This window comes from Sceloporus undulatus, chromosome 1 (assembly GCF_019175285.1).
Source record: "Sceloporus undulatus isolate JIND9_A2432 ecotype Alabama chromosome 1, SceUnd_v1.1, whole genome shotgun sequence".
Taxonomy (NCBI): domain Eukaryota; kingdom Metazoa; phylum Chordata; class Lepidosauria; order Squamata; family Phrynosomatidae; genus Sceloporus; species Sceloporus undulatus.
Window position 1 is genome coordinate 341,980,638 of NC_056522.1, and position 23,203 is coordinate 342,003,840.

General features: G+C 39.9%; 1 protein-coding gene across 1 annotated transcript in view; it reads right to left on the reverse strand.

The window, feature by feature from the left end:
- The window catches only part of SPTLC2 (serine palmitoyltransferase long chain base subunit 2), a 104,299-nt gene that overhangs the window by 44,582 nt on the left and 36,514 nt on the right, over positions 1 to 23,203 (reverse strand). Inside the window, exons 8-9 of the mRNA XM_042471097.1 lie at positions 22,611 to 22,830; positions 17,953 to 18,079 (exon numbers count right to left, since the gene is read on the reverse strand). Of these exons, the coding sequence (XP_042327031.1) occupies positions 17,953 to 18,079; positions 22,611 to 22,830 (347 nt within the window). The remainder of the gene's footprint in view (positions 1 to 17,952; positions 18,080 to 22,610; positions 22,831 to 23,203) is intronic.

Genomic DNA, 23,203 nt, shown 5'->3' on the forward strand with positions numbered 1-23,203 from the left:
TGATGGGATTGGCCTACTTCCTCTCTCCCTCAGAAGCCAGGATGGAGCCAGATGCTTTCTGGGAAGGGCTCAGTTCCTTTGGGGAGGCCTGATGGGATTGGCCTACTTCCTCTCTCCCTCAGAAGCCAGGATGGAGCCAGATGCTTTCTGGGAAGGGCTCAGTTCCTTTGGGGAGGCCTGATGGGATTGGCCCACTCCTCTCTCCCTCAGAAGCCAGGATCCCTTCCATTCATTGAGATATGGAATCAGGAACTAGCAATTTGTTTTAGCTTGTAACAGCAGTGCCTAAACACAGTTGGACCTCAGGATCGGTGGATGGCAAGCCCATGTTATCCCCAATGGTGGCGCATGTATCTGGATGTGCTGCCATTAGGGACAGCCTTGTTGTCCCCAGTGGCAGTGTGTGCATGTGGCCATGCTACCATTAGACGGCCTGTTGTCCCTAATGGTGGCGTGGCCGTGTGTATGCACTGTCATTGGAGACAACAGAAGCATCTGTGGATTTTGGTATCTATGGGGTGGGAGATCTGGAGGGGATCCCTCACAGATACCAAGGGTCCATTGTAGTAATCTATAAAATACTACTAGTCTAGACTCAATCAGGGAGATCATGGGCCTGAATCTGCATGACCTAAGAAGAGCAGTTGGGGGGGGGGGGTTGGGGGGGGTCTCAGAGATGTCTCAGTCCACAGGATCACCATGAGTTGGGGTTAACTTGAAGGCAGTTAACAGCAACAAGTCACTGGTTTAGCTTTCAACTAGTCTGAAATCATAATGAAAACAGATGAATGATTGATGTTTTAGTTTCTTCTGTGTTTCAGAAAGAGAGTAAGGACTCTTCTCTAAACAATATAGATTTAATGGTACTGTACTGAAGTGGAAATATCTGATATCTTCAGATGTGCAAGTGTTGGCAGAAGAAATAGCATTTAAAAGAAAGTAATGATCACGGAAAAATAGACAATATTAGTTGCCCATGAGAAGCAATAATGCAAGAAAGCTTTCTAATCATCTTCAATATGGCTGGCAGGTTACTTACTTTTTAAATAAAGAAATGTGCCACTCTTCAGACAGCAGGTAAATCATACAAGTGGACCTTAGCACCAAACTATAAGAACCATTGTTCAGAAGCAACTATTTTTGCTCTGTGTCATAAACACTGAGAATGCATTTGTTAAACAGACCTTAGCATGGATAAACAGAAACAATTATACCACACACTACAGGGCAAAATTTAACCAACCAGAGCTATAAAGGGGTTGGTGTCATCTCTTCTTTATAAAAATTCACAGCCAGATTGAAGCTTGATTCACAACTGACTTTTAATATCAGCAAAACTTGGATGCATTTTACAAATAAGTCTATGGCACACCATTTCACATGTACTGCATGCATCTTTACATAATGGCAAAAATATGGTTATTTACTGTCTGATCAAGCTGTTTAAACATTAGTTGGCCTCTATTACTGCAATAGTGTAAAAGTCTTTCTTTGAAATCATTAGATTTAAAATACTAGAGATTAAATACATATCATGCCTCTTCCTTCATGAAAATGGATTTTGAACATACAACTGGTCAGATCAGTAACCTGAACATTATCAATTTGTCTCTATTAATGGAAATAACATGCTATACAAGTATGCCACAGTCTTGTAAGTGCACATATTACTACTATTTATTATAGAACTCATCAAATTTAATTGATAAATTTAAAGGATTTAGATACTATTCTGCCATAAGTATATTTAAAAGTGATTAAAACAAATATAAAAAGCCACAGTACAAATAACTTTTGTGGTAAAAGCTGACATTAGCTTGATAGTGCCTTTTCCAGTAGTCATGGACAATTGCAGTTGGACCTATGCCAGTGACAGATGAAACACATTAAATACCAGGTTTCAAAGGGAATAAAAAAAAAATCAGGCTTAAAAAGAAAGGAATGAGTGAGAGACTACAGATCGGTCTGCTGAGCTGACAACAATGCTTTGATCTGTTTTCTCTTCAGATACACTGTATATTTATGTATTTTAGAATAAAACCTAAAATTAATTCTTGTAACATATACTTAAATAAAGAGTAAATATAGTAAACATGCCCACTCCCATAACCATTTGTCCAAATGTGTTTTCAGACTTCAAGCGAAGAAGCCACATTGGGTGGGAGCAACAAGAACATATACAAACACCACTTTTTTTTTTTAGAAGCCATGGAATTTGTTGACTTCAGAGGAGTGTATTCTATGAGGGATATTTACAAAGCATTCTGTGGAAACAATTTAAGTGCTTTATATAACAGTGAGTGCAGGCTATATTTACCATCTGCTTCTTTTTCCTAGAGAGGCCAGTATCACAGTTAGCTGCAGACCCTCAGTACATTGGCCAGGATCCAGTGATGTATGCCTGTAGATAGAAGAAGCTAGGTCAGCAGATTCAGAAGAAGGTGATTCCGTTTTCTGTGTGGTCACCATGTGCCTTTGATATCTGTTGTTGAAGGTTAAGAAACTACTGAGACCAGTGTTTCAGTCGGTACTGGGTGCAGAAGAAAAGGAGAAAATTCTTGTCATGGATTGCACAGAAAACGGATCTGCCTCCTCCTGAAACTACTGATGAAGCTTCTTTCATCAGTGGGTTCAGATGACTAAAGAGGGAGATGAGGGAAATGAGATGAATATCGGCTTGGCACACAGTAAAATCCATAAAAGTGGATGCGTATCATATCTTGAATTCCAGTCCTTGTTAGTCTCGATTCAGGTTGATATGATAGCTGTACTTCAGATGCTCATCATCCTGGGAGAAATTAATGCAATCTGATGATGAATCTGTACTTAGGAAAAGAGGCTACTGTTGGAACAGTATATAGAAAAACAGAATGATTCCCAGTTGGCAAAGGGATCAGGCAAGTCTGCATTTTATTACCTAATTTGTTTAACTTGTATGCAAAAAATATCCTAAGAGCAGGACTCGACACAGAAGGAAGAGGAGTGAAGACAGGAGGAAGGAACGATATGCAGATGACACCATAATACTAGCGGAAAACATCAATTACTAACAAAATTTAAAGAAGGAAGTGCAAAGGCAGTCTTACTGCTAAATATGAAGAATACGAAAATAATGATTATGAAGGCTCTAAATAAATTCAGCCTAGACAACAAGGAAATCAAAGTACAGCTGGCCCTTCCCTTACACGGGGGATCCGTTCCGGACCCCACCGCATAAGGGAAGAAACATGTAAACTCAAGTCACATTAGAAATAATGGGGCTCGTTCCCGCGGTGCGCACCTGGCGCACCCCATTGTTTCTTCCAGGGCGTGGGAGAAGTCTTTCTGGTACAGCTTCCAGCGTATGTTTGAAGCTGCATATGGTGCACTCACATATAACGCAGGCACAACGTAATTTAAAAATTTTCCCATACCTAGGATCAAATATTCACCAGAAAGGAGACTGTAGTCAAGAAATCAGAAGAATATTAGGAATGGGAAGGCCAGCTATGAAAGAACTAGATAAGATCCCAAAGTACAAAGATATACAATTGAACACCAAAGTTAGAATCATTCTAGCCACTGCATTACCCATCACTATTTACGGATGTGAGAGTTCGACAGTGAAGAAGGCAGACAGGAAGAAAATAAATTCATTTGAGATGTGCTGTTGGAGAAGAATGGTGATAATACCGTGGACAGCCAAAAAGACAAATAAATGCATTCTAGAATAGATTAAGCCTGAAATCGTCCCAGAAACCAAGATGACAAAGTTGAGGTTGTTGGTATTTGTCCATACCATGAGAAGGCACAACTCAAAGAAAAGACAATAATACTAGGGAAGGTCAAAGGTAGTAGAAAGAGAGGCAGACCACATGCCAGATGGTTAGACGCAACTAGGGAAGTCACGAGCCGCAGTCTGCAGAACAGGGGTTCTTGGAGATGTCTCACTTACAGGATTGCCATGAATCGGGGTTGACTCAAAGGCAATTGACAACAACAGCCAAGTGGTATCCCAAAACATATTAGCATAACTCAGAACTCTACATTTAAGTTTTATCTGGCTCTGGCTGAAGAGTTCAATGCAATGGCCAGAGGAAGTCCAGACTGAAGGCATTTACCAACTTTAGCTCAAAAATATGAAGGTCATGACACTGAAGCACAATTACTAAGCTGTAGAACAGAGGTGTTGGTGGTGGTGGTGGTGGAGGGGTGGGTTGATAAAAGAAATTCTGGAAACATATTCTGACTAATCAGATCTCAAGCTACTCAAGGAGAGTCAGATTATTATGTAGGAAAGAATATACCAGATCATGTTACTCTGTCCAGTTCTCTCTTGTAAAGGTTTGCCTATCAAAATGTGACATAACTTGTTTAGAAAGATGCATTTTTATAATTAAATGATGGTTTTGATAATAACTACCTACTGTGAGTAGTATTCTTGCTAGTGTATTACTATTACTACAACTATATTTTCTATGGGATTTGTATGTCCATCCACTGACATGTTTCCTTACCATCTTACAAAGCATTAATATGCAATAGCAAATGTAAAATCACATATAAAATCATTTTTTAATTGAAAAATCAAATGACTGTGGAAGAGAACAGCACATAGCCTCTTCCTTGCCCTAAGTAGACTTCCTATGCATATCAACAGAATATTGGATAACCAAATTGCAATGTCAGTTGGCAGTACACATCTGTTCAAACAAAGGAAAAATGAAATTCACCAAGAAGTGAACAATTCAAATAGTTTCCTCTGACATGTTGGACAGGTTTTTAAAAAGTGGAGGAGAAACAGAAAAGTCATTTAAAACTACAAATACATTTAATATGCTATGTTAGTAAACATTACATGAAAGTCTATTAATACACTCAGCATCTGTGAATTTTCTTCAGAAAGGAGGAAAAAGATTCTACCCAAACTAGATTAACAGAGCTTTCGTGGAGCCTACTCTTTTGCCTTGTGAGAGTACAAGGGGAGGAGCAGTTTGTTAGATTTAAAAGACCCCCTGCCAGAAGCACAACCCCACTAAGTGATGTTTAAAGCTGTCAGTCCCCTGAGGAGAAGCAGGAAACTCTTTATGACCCCCAAAGTATTTGTTTTCCCAACAGCTCCTTGGCACAGCTTGGGATTCTTGAGGTCAGCAACAACAATTTTTTTTTTTACTCTGCCCAAATTAGTTTTGACTGGTCCCTGGGTTCCCAAAGTGATAATTTAACACCTCATTAACAAGTCACTTATTGGAGGAAATTCAAATGAGAGATGCTTATGGTACAACTGAACATTTTCCGCCTCAGTTTAAAGGGTTTTTAAAAAATCATATGTAAGTCACAAGAGGACATACTCATCCTGAGTCAATGAACAGCCTAATCTCCAAATGAACGACAGAAATTCAGCACAACTGCAAACTGAATTGCTTTGTGTGCTACTTAACTAATTTTAACTAGACTAATTATTACATATCAGAAACAGAGTATTTTATTAAGCTAACATGTTTTCAAATAATTAAAATATTTCACATTTTGAACTGTCAACATATTTTAATGCATTTTTCACCCAAATGTATTACTACAAACATTACATGGAAGGATCAGAGAATCAGAGAGTTGGAAGACCACAAGGGCCATCCAGTCCAACCCCCTGCCATGCAGGAAATCTCAATCAAAGCATCCCCGACAGATGGCCATCCAGCCTCTGTTTAAAGACTTCCCAAGAAGGAAGTGTGTTCCAGTGTCCAAAAGCCCTTACTATCAGGAAGTTCCTCCTAATGTTCAGGTGGAATCTCTTTTCCTGTAGCTTCATCCATTGTTCCTGGTCCTGTTCACTGGAGCAGCAGAAAACATGCTTGCTCCCTCCTCAACATGACATCCCTTCAAATATTTAAGCAGGGTTATCATATCACCACTTAACCTTCTTTTCTCCAGGCTAAACATCCTCAGTTCCCTAAGTCGTTCCTCATAGGACATGGTTTCCAGACCCTTCACCATTTTAGTTGCCCTTCTTTGGACACGCTCCAGTTTCCCAATGTTCTTTTTGAATTGTGGTGCCCAGAACTGGACACAATATCCAGGTGGGGCCTGACCAAAGAAGAATACTATTACTTCTCTTGATCTAGACACTATACTTTTATTGATGCAGCCTAAAATTGCATTGGCCTTTTTAGCTGCCACATCACACTGTTGACTCATGTTCAATTTGTGGTCTCCTTGGATTTCCAGATCCCTTTCACATGTAGTTTCATTCAGCCAGGTGTCCCCCCTCCTATATCTCTGCATTTTATTTTTCCACCCTAAGTGCAATACCGTACATTTCTCCATGTTGAATTTCATTTTGTTAGCTTTGGCCTAGTTTTCTAGTCTATTCAGGTCATTTTGAATGTTGATCCTGTCCTCTGGCGTATTAGCTATTCCTCCTAATTTGATGTCATATGCAAATTTGATAAGTATGCCCCCAATTTTGTCCTCCAAGTCATTGATAAAGATGTTGAATAACACTGGCCACAGGACAGAGCAATGTGGGACCTCACTGGTCACTTCTCTTCAGGATGAAAAGGAGCCATTGTTGAGCACCCTTTGGGTTTGGTCAGTCAACCAATTACAAATCCATGTAACAGTTACATTTTCTAAGCCACATTTTACAAGCTTGTTTGCAAGAATGTCATGGGAAACCTTGTCAAAGGCCTTACTGAAATCAAGATATACTATATCCACAGCATTCCCTTCATCTACCAAGCTGGTAACTTTATCAAAGAAAGACATCAGATTTGTCTGGCATGACTTGTTTCTCTGAAACCCATGTTGACTTTTTGTAATTATGGAATTGCCTTCTAGATGTTCACAGACTCTCTGTTTAATGATCTTCTCCAGAATCTTTCCTGGTATTGATGTCAGACTAACTGGACGATAATTGTTGGGATCCTCTTTTTTTCCACTTTTTGAAGATGGGAACAACGTTTGCCCTCCTCCAGTCTGCAGGGAGTTCTCCTGTTCTCCAGGAGTTTTCAAAGATTACTGCCAATGGCTCCAATATTACATTTGCCAGTTCTTTTAATACCCTTGGATGTAGTTCATCTGGTCTTGGAGACTTAAATTCATTTAGATTAACAAGATATTCATGTACTGTCGCTTTACTTATTCTGTGCTGAAATTCCCCTGTTCTGTCCTCTGCTCCATTATCCTCAGGTTGAGCACCCTTTTCCTTTTCTTGTGGTGGAAATTCCTTTTTGAAATATAAAAACTATAGAAAGATGGAGTCACCTTTGTCAGCCAGAGAGATAGTTTTTAAATAAAGGCTTGGAGTTACTAGAGGAAAGGAATATTGAGTGCATCTTGACCTAGATGGAAGCTGGCACCAGTAGAAAGACATAACATAAACTACTGAGATAAAGACATTCAGAAGCAAGGTTAAGATGAATTCCACTGAAATCCTAAAGGAGGGGGTAAGGCGTGATGATGCAGTTTTAATGTATGCATGTATTTCTGTTCTGATTGTAAGAATTCTATATGTTTAAATTATAATTAGCCAATCAGGTGTATTGAAGAAGCCTCTTTGTCTTGAATAATATAAAAAGAGTCATTTTGTCTTGTTCGGGGTTCTCAGCTTTTTGGAACTTGAATTCCACTGAGTTCAATGTTTTCCTTTGTCGACAACTGGAAATAAACTTATGGATTTTCAATTACTAGGTCCTCTTGCGAATTCCTTGATCTGCAAATCCTAGAAATCTAAGTTTCCTGAAATTTCTGTTACATTCTGAGAACACTGAGGCAAAGAAAGTGTTGAGTAATTCTGCCTTTTCTCTGTCCCCTGTTAGCATTGTGCCATCTTCACGCAGTGGCCCTACCATTTCCTCCTTCTTCCTTCCAAAAAAGCCCTTTTTATTGTTTTTAACCTCTCTAGCAAGCCTGAGTTCATTCTGCGCTTTAGCTTTTCTGACTTTACCACTACACATGCCTGCTATTTCTTTGAATTCCTTTTTAGTTATTTCCCCATTTTTCCATTTCTTATACTTGTTCTGTTTAAAAGTTAGCTCAGTTGAAAGTTCCTTAGTCACCCATCCTGGTTTCTTGAGACACCTCCCATTTTTCTTCCTCATTGGAACTGTTTGAAATTGTGCCTTCAGTATCTCCCTTTTGAGAAACTCCCATCCGTCCTGAACTCCCTTCTCTTTTAGTATTTCTGACCACGGAATCACCAATACTTCACTAAGTTTACTGAAATTCGCTCTCTTAAAGTCTAGAATGCATTTCTGACTATGCCTGGCTTCTCCTTTCCACTGTATAACAAACTCCAGGAGAACATGGTCACTTCCACCTAATGATCCCACCACTTGCACTCCATTAACCAAGTCATCTTTGTTGGTTAGGATCAGATCTCAAATAGCTAACCCCCTTGCTGCCTCTTTCACCTTTTGGACAATGAAATTGTCTTCGAGGCAAGTGAGGAATTTGCTAGACCTTGAGGATTTTGAGTTTGAATTCCAGCAAATATCAGGATAGTTGAAGTCACCCATCACTACTACATCTCTCTTTTCTGACTGTGTAGTCTTCTGTTCTAGAAAGATATCATCCAATTCCTCAGTCTGACTTGGGGGTCTGTAGTAGACTCCCACCATAACATCCTTTTTATTTCCCTCCCCTTTAATTTTTATCCAGATGCTCTCCACCTGGCTTCCATGATTGATGTCCTGGATCTCTTCACTGGTGTAAATATCTCTGACATATAGTGCTATTCCTCCTCCTTTCTTGTTTGGCCTATTTCTCTTAAAAAGGTTATACCCCTCTATTTCTACATTCCACTTATAAGACTCATCCCACCAGGGATGCCTATAGTATTTTCTCCATCCCTTCTGCCTTCCTTAATATTGTCTCCCTCCCCCAGTTTAAAGCCTTCCTGATCAAATTGGGGCCTGGAAGACAAAGAGCCCTCCTCCAACCACCATCTTGAGGGGGAGAGAGGCCTGGCCTAGAAGAAAAAGAGCCCTCCTCCAACCACCATCTTGAGGGGGAGAGAGGCCTGGCCTGGAAGACAAAGAGCCCTCCTCCAACCACCATCTTGAGGGGGAGAGAGGCCTGGCTTAGAAGAAAAAGAGCCCTCCTCCAACCACCATCTTGAGGGGGAGAGAGGCCTTGCAATTTTTTTTCATTGTATTGCAATTTTACTGTACACCGCTATGATCATTGCGGAATAGCGGTCTATAAATAAAAATTATTATTATTATTATTATAAATTCTTGAGACTGTTGGCAAAAACATTTTTTCCAACTGGCGTGAGATGCAACTCGTCCGTTGCAAGAAGTCCCTCCTCATGGAACCGCAGCCCATGACTGAAGAATCCAAATCGTTCTTGGCGACACTATCTGTGAAGCCAGTTGTTCACATCCACTATTTACCTCGCCCTTCCTGGACAGTGCCCTTCGACTGGCAGAAGTGATGAGATGACAATTTGTGCATCCATTTCTTTCAGCTTCCTATCAAGAGCCTCATAATCCCTTCTGATATTCTGAAGGCTATGGCTTGCAGTATCATTGGTTCCCACATGGATCAAAAGTAAAGGGTATTGGTCAGTAGGCTTGACTAGTCTTGTCAGTCTCTTTGTCACATCACGGATCTTTGCCCCGGGGAGACAACACACCTCTCGAGACATTTTGTCAGGCCTACAAAATCACTGCTTCTGTACCCCTCAGCAAGGAGTCCCCCACTACGACCACACGCCTCCTCTGAGGCTTAGCAGCGACTGTTCCCTCGGGTGGGACTCTCAGGCTCCCCTGCTCTGTCCTTGAAGTCTGTCCATGCTGCTCTTCCTTATCCTCCTTGATAAGGGAAAGAGCTTTGAATCGATTCTCTAGCTGCAAGCTCCCAGAACAATCCCTTCTTGGCCTACTTCTCTGTGACATTCCTCCAGCTGTCTGCCTCCTGTGTATGTGAAGTGACCTCCTCTGCCCCAGCAACTTCCTCTGTGTGGTACTAGTCTAAGATGGTTAGTTCCGTTCTGTCCAGGAAATCCTCTTGCTCCATAATATGCTGAAGTGTAGCTACTCTGGACTCCAGCTACTGTACTTTCTCCTCCAAGAGTGTTACCAACTTGCACTTGGTGCATGTGAAGTTCTCCACTTCTGTAGGCAAGAAGACAAACATCCCACAATTGTTGCATGTGACTGTAGCAGTTCGCTCAGTGTCCATACTGCAAAGTCTTTAGTAATGCTTAAACAGGACTGTGGGCTTCCCCCTCAAAAAATCCTCTGGTAAACACCAACGTTAAGGCCCCTGATGACTTGGCCTTTTCATCAGTATCTGGCAGTGAGCTCAATCTACTGGGAATATAACTTTATAGGAATGTCCCGGCTGCTAGCTTGTACTTAAAGGCAAGGTTCTGACTCAAGGTTTGCTTTTCACCTGCTGCCTCTGCTGTAGATTTCTTTGGATCAAAAAACGGCACACAGCTCTGGGAAGAATTATATAGAGCCAGTTTGCTAGTTCCACCCCCTAGTGACTCACAGATGTGATTCACAGAAGCTCCACCCCCTCAGCAACAAGCACACTCTACCAGAGTTTTAAAAAAAAATTCAAACACTCACCACTCAAAATGGCTGCCCAGCTCCTTCTCTCCTCCTCTCTGTGGCAGGAATAATTACTATATATCCAAATATATGCCAACCAACTAGGTATCCACTTTGCACAGCTGCAGCAGTCTGATCCCACTTTAACCTGTCTGTGAGATGCTGGAGACTGTAGTTTGGGGAAGGACACAGACTCATTTGAACTACAGCCCTATAGCTATCTAGCAGAGAATTTCAAATACCTCCTTAAACTGCAAATCCTAAGATTCCATAGGATGTAGCCAAGGCAGTTAAAGTGAAGTCAAAGTGCTGTAACAGTGTAGTTTGGATCCAGAGTAAGGCACACGGATCAATGTCCTTTCGAAATAATTACCAAATATACTCGACTATAAGTCAAGAAATTTATGCCCCCAAATGGACTCGAAAATCATGGGTCAACTTATATATGCGGCAATTAGTTAATATTGCTTATAAGTTCCTAAAAGAAGTGCCCACCCTTCCTTCATAACTAGGGATCTTTAAACAGTTCCCTGTTTGAGTCCTTTCTTTCTCTCCTCTGTGTGTGTGTGTTATCCTTCAGCCTTCCTTCTTAGCCACAGCTAACAAACAGCTGCTGAAACAAGGGAGTGTGTGTGTGTGTTATGTGCCTTAAAGTTTTCAGTCAACTTATGGCAACCCTATGAATTTCACAGGGTTTTCTTAGGCAAGGAATACAGTGGGCTCTTGGTATCTGTGGATACTCAAAACTCATAGTACTCAAGGGTGGTGCGGCTGCAGCACCATTAGGGACAATAGCCTTTTCCCCCCCCCCCCCCCCCCAAGCCAGCCTTTCCGCTCACCGCAGCGGGTGACAGAGAGCTAACTTTTCTTCTCTTCTTCCCTTCCTCCTCCTCCTCTCCCCTACCATTGCTATGGCTCTTCCTCCTTTTCCTTCCTCCTCCCCGCCTCCTCCTCCCCTTCCCCCCTTCGATTGCTGCTGCCACCACTTATCCTACTTTTCCTTCCTCCTCCTATACTCCCGTTGCCCCCTCACAAGCTTGCCATTTGCAGATGCTCAAATCCGCAGTCAGCAAGTCCACGGATACGGAGGGCGGACTATACTCAGAGGCAGTTTTCCCAGTTCCTTACTTTGAAATGTAGCTACAACACCTGGTATTTGCTAGCAGTCTCCTAGCCAAGTAGTAACTAAGGCTGATGATCCTGCTTAGCTTCCAAGATCAGACAGGATCTGATGCCTTTATGGTATTTAGGCCTAGTCCATATCGTAGCTAGCATGAAAAATGATGGACAGCAAACAGTAATTTATTTTGTACTAAAGTTAGCAGTTTTTTCAAAATAGTCTTTTTCTTGTAAGGCAGAAATCCTGTCTGCTGCCATAACATTATATTGGAGGATTGTTTAAAGAGACAAACAAATTATAAACACAAAGAAATACAACAGTAAACAAGATGGGTTTTATTATGGCCCTCTGGGAGTTTGGCCTGACATGTATCAACTCTACATGAAGACCAGAGGTTCCCAATCTGTGCTCCGAGGAGCCCTTAGGGCTTAGCATACACTTCCCAGGTTCTCTGCAGCCACTCCAGGAAAACAAAAGAAATAAAAATGGAATGAAATTAAAGCATAAGAATAGATTCTTATATATACAGTCGGCCCTTCTTATACACGGATTTTTTATACACGGATTCAAGCATACACAGTTTGAAAATGTTCCAAAAAAAAAAAAAAAAAAAAAAAAGAAGTATAAATTTACCTTGATTTTCCATTTTTTCTAAGGGACACCATTTTGCTATGTCATTATATTTAATGGGACTTGAGCAAACACGGATTTTGTTATACACAGGGGATCTTGGAACCAAACACCAGCGTATAACAAGGGTCCACTGTACTCTTAAATACTATTAACTTATAAGACATAGGATAGGCCTCTTAAGGGCTTCACCATAGAAATAAGGGCTCTGCGAGTCAAAAACATCTCAAACAACATGCAGATCTGTGTATCTTTAACATTCAGTTTGTTCCTCTGAATGATTTCAAAAATTATCTTTGCCGGTGAGCTTCAAAAACTAGATTGCATATTTTGCTCCTTTTAGTTGGATACATTTTGGAAAACAGAGTGTGCATCAGTCATGACTGACTCTCCAAAAACAAAACAAAACAAAACAAAAGAACAAAAACTCATCCTGTTTGACAAATACACCTTGGATGCCTTTAAGAAGGCCTTGAAGACTCATTTAGTTCGGTTAGCATACTCTCCTGACCCCTTGTAGAATGCTATTCCCTGACGGAAGTTCATTTTAGGATTCGACTGATAGATTTTGTGGTTGATAGATTTTATCTTGCTGTTTGTATGCAGATTTTAAATTTTTTTATTGAACTGAATGTCTATTTATGATTATTGTGTTATATTGCATTGTATACTTTTGCATATTTTTTGAGAAACTGTAAACCGCTTTGATCTACTGGAAAAGCGGTATAAAAATAAAGTATTATTATTATTATTATTATTATTATTATATATTGCAGAAGATGGTACATTACAACAGATTTAATGTAAGAAGCACATCTTATCTGGACAATTGCACCACAATTTGTGCTATATTCAAGCTTCAATCCCATGTGTACGTATTTACTTGGAGGTTGCACTGAACTCAATGGAATGTATTTCATGAACAGGATCAGACTGGTCAGTCATAATGCATCATGAACAACTGCATTTATGCATTCACTACATACTTTTCAAGATCAAAATCCATGAAGCAGCAAGAGGTAATGCACAGAAAGAGATCTGTCCCCCATTCCAGATTACTCCAGAGGGACAGGAGTCCTACAGAAGACTATGACTTGATCCAAAGCATATGATACATAGCTGGGTAGACAAACACTGGTGGTTCAGGGCCCACATACACATCTATGCCTCTCCTCATTTGAATGATTTTTAAAAACTCAAAATGCTCCCCATGTTCTCCAGAAGATCTGGAAGAAATTTTGCCTTGAACTATTTTAAATTCAAGGAGAGGACTTTTTTTTCAAAGCACAAAGCAAAACAAAAATAATTTCACGTTTTGAAAAACAGGTCCTCTAGACATAGCAAAAAAGCTTCCTATGTTCCTAAGGGGCATGAGAAACATTCTGAATTAATGTTTTTAAAAATTGATGGGTGGGAAAGTAGAAGTCCTTGGGAGTCACAAGCATCACTCTGAGGGTGACATGCAGCCCATAGGCCACACTTTCCTCATCCCTGAGAAATGGCATAGGGGTAAAAAGAGGAAACATTTTGTGCTCTATGTCTCCTTTTTTTCTAAATTTCTTTCTTTTTGCATATGACTATTGCTACTTTTTGCTTCCAGTGGAAACTAATATTCATTCATCGGTCCAAAACACACTGCAGAAATAATCCAGTTTGAGACCACTTTAACTGTCCTGACTCAATGCTAGGGAATTCTGGGAACTGTAGGTTTTTTAAATTAAATTTTATTTAATAACTGGGAACTGTAGTTTTGTGAGACATTTAGCTTTCTCCATCAGAGAGTTCTGTTGCCACAATAAACTAAAATTCCCAGGATTTCCTAGCCCTGACCCAGGGCAATTAAAGCCGTGTCAAATCAGATGATTTCTTCAGTGTGTTTTAGACCAATAACTTTGAACCAACACTGGGTCTTGTCTATGCTAGTCTCAGATTATGCACAATTTGTCCCAAATCTGATATTGTAAGAAAGCAACAAATTCCATCTCTTTTGTTAAATCTAGCACAAAGAAGAATGGATCATATCCATTCTTCAGGATTGTGGTTAGACTCTTTTTTCCTAAAGAAACTGCATTTCTTGCATATCTGAGGTATTTGTCATTCTTTTGCTCTACAAAACATCCTCATAAATACTCAGATACAGTGAACAGGCACTTTACTATGCTGGTTTCACAATCTCAACAGGCTACTCACTTTGAAGTTATATGTCAAAAATCACAAAATATTCTAATAGCAATTAATGAATATAAACTTTGAAAGTAAGGAGGATGTACAATTACAAAGTATTAAATAGAAACAAGCAATAGTAGCCCAATCAGGAAAGAAGCAGAACCTCTATTAGGAAGATAAAAGAAACAGATTCTTAAGTATACCATTTTCCACCTGTATCTAGAGTTGCTTGAATTAGGCTGGCTTTTTAGTCATCTTCAATTGTAAGACACAGATACAAATACTGCCACAAGTTGTATTTTTAAATTAACATGAACTATTTCAGACAGCACCCTGTGGATGACCATTATGAATGCCAGACAGAAACAATACCAGACAGTGAAAGATTTGTTTGAACAAACAATAGGAAATAAAAGAAAGGAAGCTGCTGTCCCCTTCCAGATTGCATGTTCACGTGCTGTCACCTAATTAAGTCTATTCAGTCTTCATTAGCCTCTTGTCCCATTTCGGAAATGCCCATGCTGTTTTCTGTGGCATGTGTATTCTATCTAAGGTGCCTGCTGTTAACATCCTGTTTAGCTGAAGAACATTCTCTGGAATGATGGCAAATATTTAACAATAGCCCATGTATTACAGAAGTGGGAAATAAATGTTCCAGCCAAAGTTTACAGACTTGCTGAATGCTCATACAACTTCCAAAGATAATGGTAAAGTTGTTTACCAATCATCTCTCCTAATTAGGAACATAAAAACAAACCCTACTGGATCAGACCTGTGGATTATCGAGGCCAGGATCCTGTTCCCACAGTGGCCAATGCAATGCTTATGGCAAGCCTATAAGCAAGTAATGAATGCAATCGTACTGTTGTTGTGTGCCTTCAAGTTATTGCTGACTTAGAGTGACCCTAAGATGACCTTATCATGGGGCTTTCTTTGCAAGATTTTGTCAGAGGTGGTTTGCCCTTGCCTTCCTCTCAGGCCAAGAGAGGTCACTCAGTGGGTTCCATAATCGATTAGGGATTTGAACTCCAGGGTTGTGCTCCAATAACCACCACCACCACCGCCACACTGTCTCTAATGCGATAGCAGCCTCCTACTTTCATTTCCTGAGAATCTGTGTTCAATACTGATGGTATTTCTCTGCACCATATGCAGTTCTATACATTTCCATCACTTCTTGTTTTTCCAGACTAAAGCAACCCAAATACAGTGACAAAACCTTGTATAAATAATATTTTGGACCCATGAAAAAACTGTTCCGCTCCAGCTGTTGGGCCACATCTTACTCACTGGATCTTCAATACATCATTATTTCCAATGATTTACATTGGAAAATGCTTCCCAACCAAGGATTCTGTTTAACTCTCTTCAGCAACTTACTGTTACAGCAATGGGGTTTTCCTCCCTAAGAAAGAGGCCTAAGAAACAAACCAGCTTGATGCCTCCAAACAATGGCATCAGCAAGGGACTCCACAGCAAAATCAGCTGTAGTGATATGTCTGGCAGACATAAGAACTGGAGCGCAGCTTTGGCGCAGCTTCCAGACTCTTAGGATGCATGCATCATTTAAACAGCATATCTCCAAAGTGATCCGAAGCAGCTTTATTTTGGTCTGTCTGTATGGGGCCAATGTCAACCAAAGTGGGCACAAATGGAATAGCCCATGGAGGATGAGCTTTGCCGTTGATACAAAACAAAACAAAAACCTGGACCAGCAGTTGTAGTAGGAAGCTGCTGAATATCAGTTTTCAAAGCCTCTCATTCTCAGCAACTAGCGAATATCACCCAGTAGATATGATTCAGAGATTTCAAAAACCTGCTTTTAAAAAAATGCATGGAGTGAACTTTCTGATGGCTGGAGTAGTGGTGAGAGGAGGCAAGCAACACCAGCTACAACTGCTAATGGGTGACAGGACCCAAGATGAGTGGCCTTGACAACAGCAGTTGTCTCTGCACTGAAGGGCAGCCTGAAATCCACATTTTTTCTCTCTAACTGCCTCATTTTATATACTAATCCAGTCCCTTGTATAAAATAAAATGGTCCAGTATTAGCAAGCTGCAAAGTGAGGTGGTTGGAGGCAGCAACTTGGATTTCAGGCTGCCCATCAGTACAGAGGCCAACTGCTCCTGCTGCTGACGAGGCTGCTCTTCCTGAGACACCAAATTAGGAAGAGTAGGGAATACCCCAGAGGACAGGATCAAAATTCAAAATGACCTTAATAGACTAGAAAGCTGGACCAAAGCTAACAAAATTAATTTCAACACAGAGAAATGTAAGGTACTGCACTTAGGGCGGAAAAATGAAATACACAGATATAGGATGGGTGACACCTGGCTGAATGAGACTACGTGTGAAAGGGATCTGGGAGTTAAAGTAGACCACAAATTGAACATGAGTCAATAGTGTGTTACAGCAGCTAACAAGGCCAATGTGATTTTAGGCTGCATCAATAGAAGTATAGTGTCTGGACCAAGGAAAGTAATAGTGCCACTCTATTCTGCTCTGGTCAGGCCCCACCTGTTCATTCAAGGCAGAAGCAGGCAGCTGGCAAATATTCCAAAATCCAAAAGACCCCTGGTACTAAGCATTTCAAATAAGGGAGTTTCAATCTGCATAGTGTTTTTGCCTTAGAGAGTTTGAACCAGTCCACTAGCAATGACACAAAGTTTCATTCATCCAGTTTCCAAAAAAGGGATCACCCGAAGTTAGGCTGCAAAATGCAAATTTCCAGACAAGTTATCACAAACGTCTGGTGGGTCTGGTGGTGCCAGTAAGTCCAATACATACTGCCACCTTGTGGCCATCAGCAACACTTGCAAAGAATTCAAATCTGTATTTTAGGTTTGAATGTAAGATATTTAATAGTAGAAGGATTCCATCATCTCAGAACTCTTAATATTTCAGAAAACCCAACATGAAATTAAATTGCCATATGAAGCAACACACTGTAATGTTGAGCCTAGAAAAATGAGAAAACTATCCCTTCTTTTGTGGGATGCATTCTACGCAGGTATCAAAGAGTTAAGAAGTCTTTCAGTGTTACTGCATTTTGAAGCCTACTGTATTATTAAACGTAGACTTTTACATTTAATTCCTTGTAAATCTCTGTATTAAGCAAGCACCTTTACATAAAAAGTAGGTGGTAGAGTAGAAACTACTCAAATAGTTTAAAACCTGGATAAAAATGTATTGTGTCATCTAGGTCCACCCTTAATTCCAAGACAGTAGCCATTTAGACAGGACCTAAGTAGTAGAGATGAGTGTATCATTTTGTCCCATGAGTGCACTGTTTTCCATCCAACATGACCAACCTGAATATTTTATTGTAAGAGTTAAAAAAGGTACACTAGCAGTGCATAATGATATACCTTCTGAATTCTCCTAGAAGAAAGCATTCCATTCTTTGCCCCATGGCTAGACAGTCTGTCCCCATAAATGCAGACATCTGTTACCAGGGGAGAAAATCTCTACCTATTATAAAGATCAAGACTCACCAAGTGTTGTGCCATCTTCACCCATAATGCACTTCATGGTTGAGATGATTTGCTGAAGAACAGGAGGGGATAATGATGTGGCATATACTGCACTGTGTGAATGGACACGAAGATAATCAATCAGCTCCTGGAAGAGTGAACATAGCAGTCTCTCAGATATTACTGTGGATCTTGAAACAAACAAACCAAAAAACAGACTGCCCAAAGTTTAAGACAATCTTGCTGGAGAGTGTTTCTGTTTACTTGTCTACCAGATTATACTATGGTCTAGCACAGAACCTAAGGTGACAATAAAAATGAATCAAGAATGGTCTCTGAGCAGACATAGGTGTACTAGTGTGTGTGTATGTATCTCAAGAACTTTTAACCTTCTATACAGCAATACTGGTGAGAGCTTCACTTCCCTAAATTGCATATACAGTGTGCCCGCTTATGCAGCTTTCAGCATACACTGAAAGCCGCACGGGGGAAAGGGGCAGCGCATCCCATAGGGATGAATGGGATGTGTGACTGAGGCGCGCACGCACCGCCGCATGCATGAGCCCCATTAATTCAAATGGGGCTCGAGCATAGGCGGTATTTGATTTATGCGGGGGAGTCCGGAATGGATCCCCCGCATAAAGTAAGGGTGCACTGTATTACCTATGGCTACTGAGAAATTTTATTTCCTTCACCAGCATCTGAAATTATTAGACAATTGCTTTTGACTCTGGAATTCTGAACTAAGGAAAGCCATTACTGTACAATAACATCAAGACCCCATTTTAATTTGTTTTAAATCATTTAAATCTATTTTTAGTGAGCCACATTGTAGTGGTTTGAACATTGGACTACAACACTGGAGACCAGGATTCAAATCCCCACTCAGCCATGGAAACCCACTGGGTGACCTTGAGCAAGTCACAGTCTCTCAGCCTCAGAGGAAGGCACTGGAAAACACCCGCTGAATAAATCTTGACATGAAATCCCCATGGTTTTAGGATTGCAATAAGCTGGAAACAACTGGAAAGCATACAACAACAAACTGTTGTTAACCTTTGTCCAATATTATTTATTTTTTTCTATTGTATGCGCTTGTCCTGATAAAGGACATAAATTAAAATGGTTTAATAAATAAACACATAAGTAAATAGACAGGATTGTTCCTTCCATATGGCACGGCTTTGGATTACCAGACACAGAAAATAGGCAGCATCACCATGTCAGTATCATCAAGAGATGGGTAGCAGAAAGAAGGCACAACACAACCAGCAAAATTACTACAAATCATTTATCCCAGTAGGCACAACAACATCAGTAGTCAATAGATTCATAGAGTTACAGAGTTGGAAGGAACTGTGAGGGCCACCTAGTCCAACCCTGTCATGCTGGAATATACAGTTAAAGCTCTTCTGAGAGATGGCCATCCAAGCTATTTAAAAGCCTCCAAAGAAGAGTCTATCTTCTATTCCACAGTCAAACAGCTCTTACAGTAAATAAGTTCTTCCTAATGTTTAGGTGGAATCTTTTCATGTAATTGGTTTATGTTCTCGTCTCTAGAACAGCAGAAAACAAGACCACTCCATCTTCTACATGACATCCCTTGAAATATTTAAAGAGTGATCCCTTTGTCTTTTTCCAGCGAATCATACTTGCTCCTTAAGTCATTCCTCAGAAGGATTGGTTTCCTTTGATCAACTGGGTCACCCTCCTCTGGACACATTCCAGTTTGTCAATATCTTTCTTGAACTGTGGTGATCAGAATTGGACAAAGTATTCCATGTGAGATTTGACCAAAGCAGAACAGTGTGGCACTTATACTTCCTTTGGTCTGGTCACTATACTTCTGGTGATGCAGCCTAGAACTTCATTTACTTTTTTGGCTGCCACATCACACTGTTGACTAATGGCCTACTAAGACGTCTAGATTCTTTTCACTTGTGTTTCTATCAAGCCTGGTGTTAACCATCCTATATTTGTGTACTGCATTTTTTCTGTCTAAATGTAGCCACTTGTTTGACAGAAGAGAATCCAACAGGAGCCTAAACACAAAGCTATCCTAGTTTTAATGTCCAAATCTGTAAGGAAAACAGAGCCTGGCGAGTCACAGCAAGGTTCTCTCACATATGGATAATTATCTTTGAATTCCCCTTTATGGTTAAAGTCTCGTTCCTAATCAAGAGGGAGGTCTGTAACTTGATCATTTCAGAGTGGCAACTGCTCTTAAGACTGAATACTCAAGCTGTTCTTCACATGGAAAACTAGACATCACAAGGAAAGGTGACTTCCTAGACTTCCCTAACCTTCATTCAGATCATATTAGTTTTCAGCTTAAGAAAGGGGGCAAGTATATATGAGGGAAAAGGAATAATCTTTTTTGTGAATTTCCTGCCTTGTGGTTGAAGTAGGCCTAGGATTCATATGAAGGATATGTTTGTGTAGTGATACAACTTCAATACAACTAAAATGCAGAACTATCAGTATATAAAATTTAGAAATCTCTAATAAACAATAGATTCATACATTTTAAAATAAATTTAACACACAAGACTGCACTTTTCTGTGTGCCCTGCCTTATAAGGTATTCAGTGGCTACACAAGGGAGGATCTTTTCAGTAGGTGGATCCAATCTGTGAAAGGTGCTCCCCAAACAGCATCATGGTAGGAGCAACATTATCTTTTCACTATCAGACAAAGATCTTTTTATTATTCCAGCAATTTTATCCTGCTGGTGTTTAAAATTCAATTTATATGTAGAATTATTTTATTGTCTCCTGCTGGTCTTGTTTTTATCTTCTGCTTCTCTAATCACAATTTTATTATATTGTGTTGCATTTTATATATTTTACAGAGTTTGTACAGAAAACTTTGGTTAATAGGAGGCTTAAAAATGAAAATAAATAGGATTTCAAAATTGAATCACTATCAGAAAAGCGATTAAGTATGACAAACTACCCATGCAACCACCATTAGTAAAAAGATTCTTATGAAAAACCCACACCTTGATTTCATAGAGAATTTAAAGAGCATGGACAAAGTAGCTGTGAGAGAATCACTACATTCCTAGCAAGCACCATTATGTATGTATGTATTTGTTTGTTTTTTGATGTTGGGGGGGAAAATTTATTATTTTTGGAGATCCTGTGGCTGTTAAACACCCTTATATATGTGTAGGACAATCCTAATGAGATGTGAACATCACAAATTATATTATTCATGATTTACACAGTTGGTTTTCTGTTATGGTGGCTGATCATTTTATCTGGCCATTACTGATAATTTAATCAGGCAACTACAATGGCAATTTGTTTATCCAGGTACTTCTCTGTCCAGTAAGGAAGAGAGAAGCAGGCACAAATGTGCCTTGAAGTGGAGTTTTTCCTCCATTCTGTGTTCTAATAGCATATAGCTGAACTCAGACAATCTCAGAGTGCCCATACATTTTCAATTATCGAGTGTAAATAAAATATGCATCCCTCAAACAGAAAATTTGGTAAATGATATTTTCATTTGGAATTTAGATTACCAAATGAAATAAAAAAGCCACGAGAAGCCCTGCTCATATGAGAAAATAATTGTCAAGAAAAACAACCGAGTATGTCTGGTTTCCTAGCAAAGAGGAATAATAAAGGATACAATAAGAGTAATACCAAGATTAAAATTAAATAAAAAGCCTTTGTGTGCAATGTTGCAAAAGACAGCCAAAGTGCTCTGCTAGCCAGTTATGATCAATATAGGCAAAGGAGATGAAATGAAACCAACACAGTTAAACCTGTCTTCCTTGTAAAGCTAGGATTGTACGCACTCTTCATTATCTTTGTATTTTGGAATTTGAGAAGATATACTAGCTAATTTTGCTCTGGAGACAAAAGCAGTCAGAAGGACTATTAGTATGGCCTTGTTCAGAAATCAGTTCAAGGAAGATATCTTGCCATACAGACAACAACACAAAAGGAAAATTAAAGTTATTTTGGTGAAGTAGTCAATGAAAGAAGTCTACTTCAGTAAATGGCTAAAGAAGATGGGAAAGCTAGGTAAAGAAAATGAGCACCACAAAAAGTATACATGGAGTTCAGCATCTTAAGTGTGCAGGTGGGGCAGCAGCTGCCAGTTGTAACATGAGCAAAAGAAAAAGCAGGTTCAGTAGAAGCCATGTGGTTAAGCCGTGGACAACAATATCTATCTTAAAGGTCCAAAACACACTGCAGAAATAATCCAGTTTGAGACCGCTTTAATTGCCCTGGCTCATTGCTAAGGAATCCTGGGAAATTGTAGATTATTGTAGCACCAGAGCTCTGTGACAGAGAAGGCTAAATGTCTCACAAAACTACAGTTCCCAGAATTCCCTAGCATTAAGCAGTCTGCTAAAGCAGTCTCAAACTGGATTATTTCTACAGTGTGTTTTGGACCAGAGTACTGATGCTATTTTTGCTTATGTTCCCCAAGTCTTTCAGCAAAACACATATAGTTTACTCAACCACTGGCCCTGGACATCTGATGTTTGACAATAAATAAGCATTGTTTTGATTGTATACATTTGGCAGGGAACAACTGCTAGGAGATAACAGTATCTCTATCTGTCATTTATTTTTTAAACATATTTTTGTCCATAATCTTTGAACTGTTAGATATTCCTTTCTTTAAAGAAATACCAAGCTTCTTCCTAACACTCATTTTACCTTTTTGCCTCCAATATATCCTCCAGCAGCTCCAAAGCTCTTGGTGAATGTGCCCATCATAATATCCACATCCTCAGGATCAAGTCCAAAATATTCCACCACACCACGGCCATTGGGACCCAGTGCGCCTATACTATGAGCTTCATCCACATATAAGTAAGATTTGTACTTCTTCTTAAGAGCAATCACTTCAGGCAGCCTGACAATCGATCCTTCCATGCTATAGTAGAAAAGCAAAAATTACTGTGAATTTTGGAGTCTTCCAACAGTATCCAAATCTCCTTGAAAAGGGGATGTCTAATTATTTTCCAAGTGATTACACAACCATGGCTGCAAGGAACAATCATACAGGACACTGACAGATCTTACAAATACACATGTGGCAGCAAAACAGAGTAACTCTAGACTCACCCATCTGAAAGGAAAGGATGTGTCCATACCTCAGGGAACAAGAGCAGAGCAATGGTCATCTGTCCCAAATGTAAGGGGGCTATGCTGCAGCCCTATACATTATATCAACCTTTTGTACCAGGGATGGGCAAAGTGCAGTTCAGGGATCATTTTTGTAAAAAATGTTGTTCCAAAATGCCCCC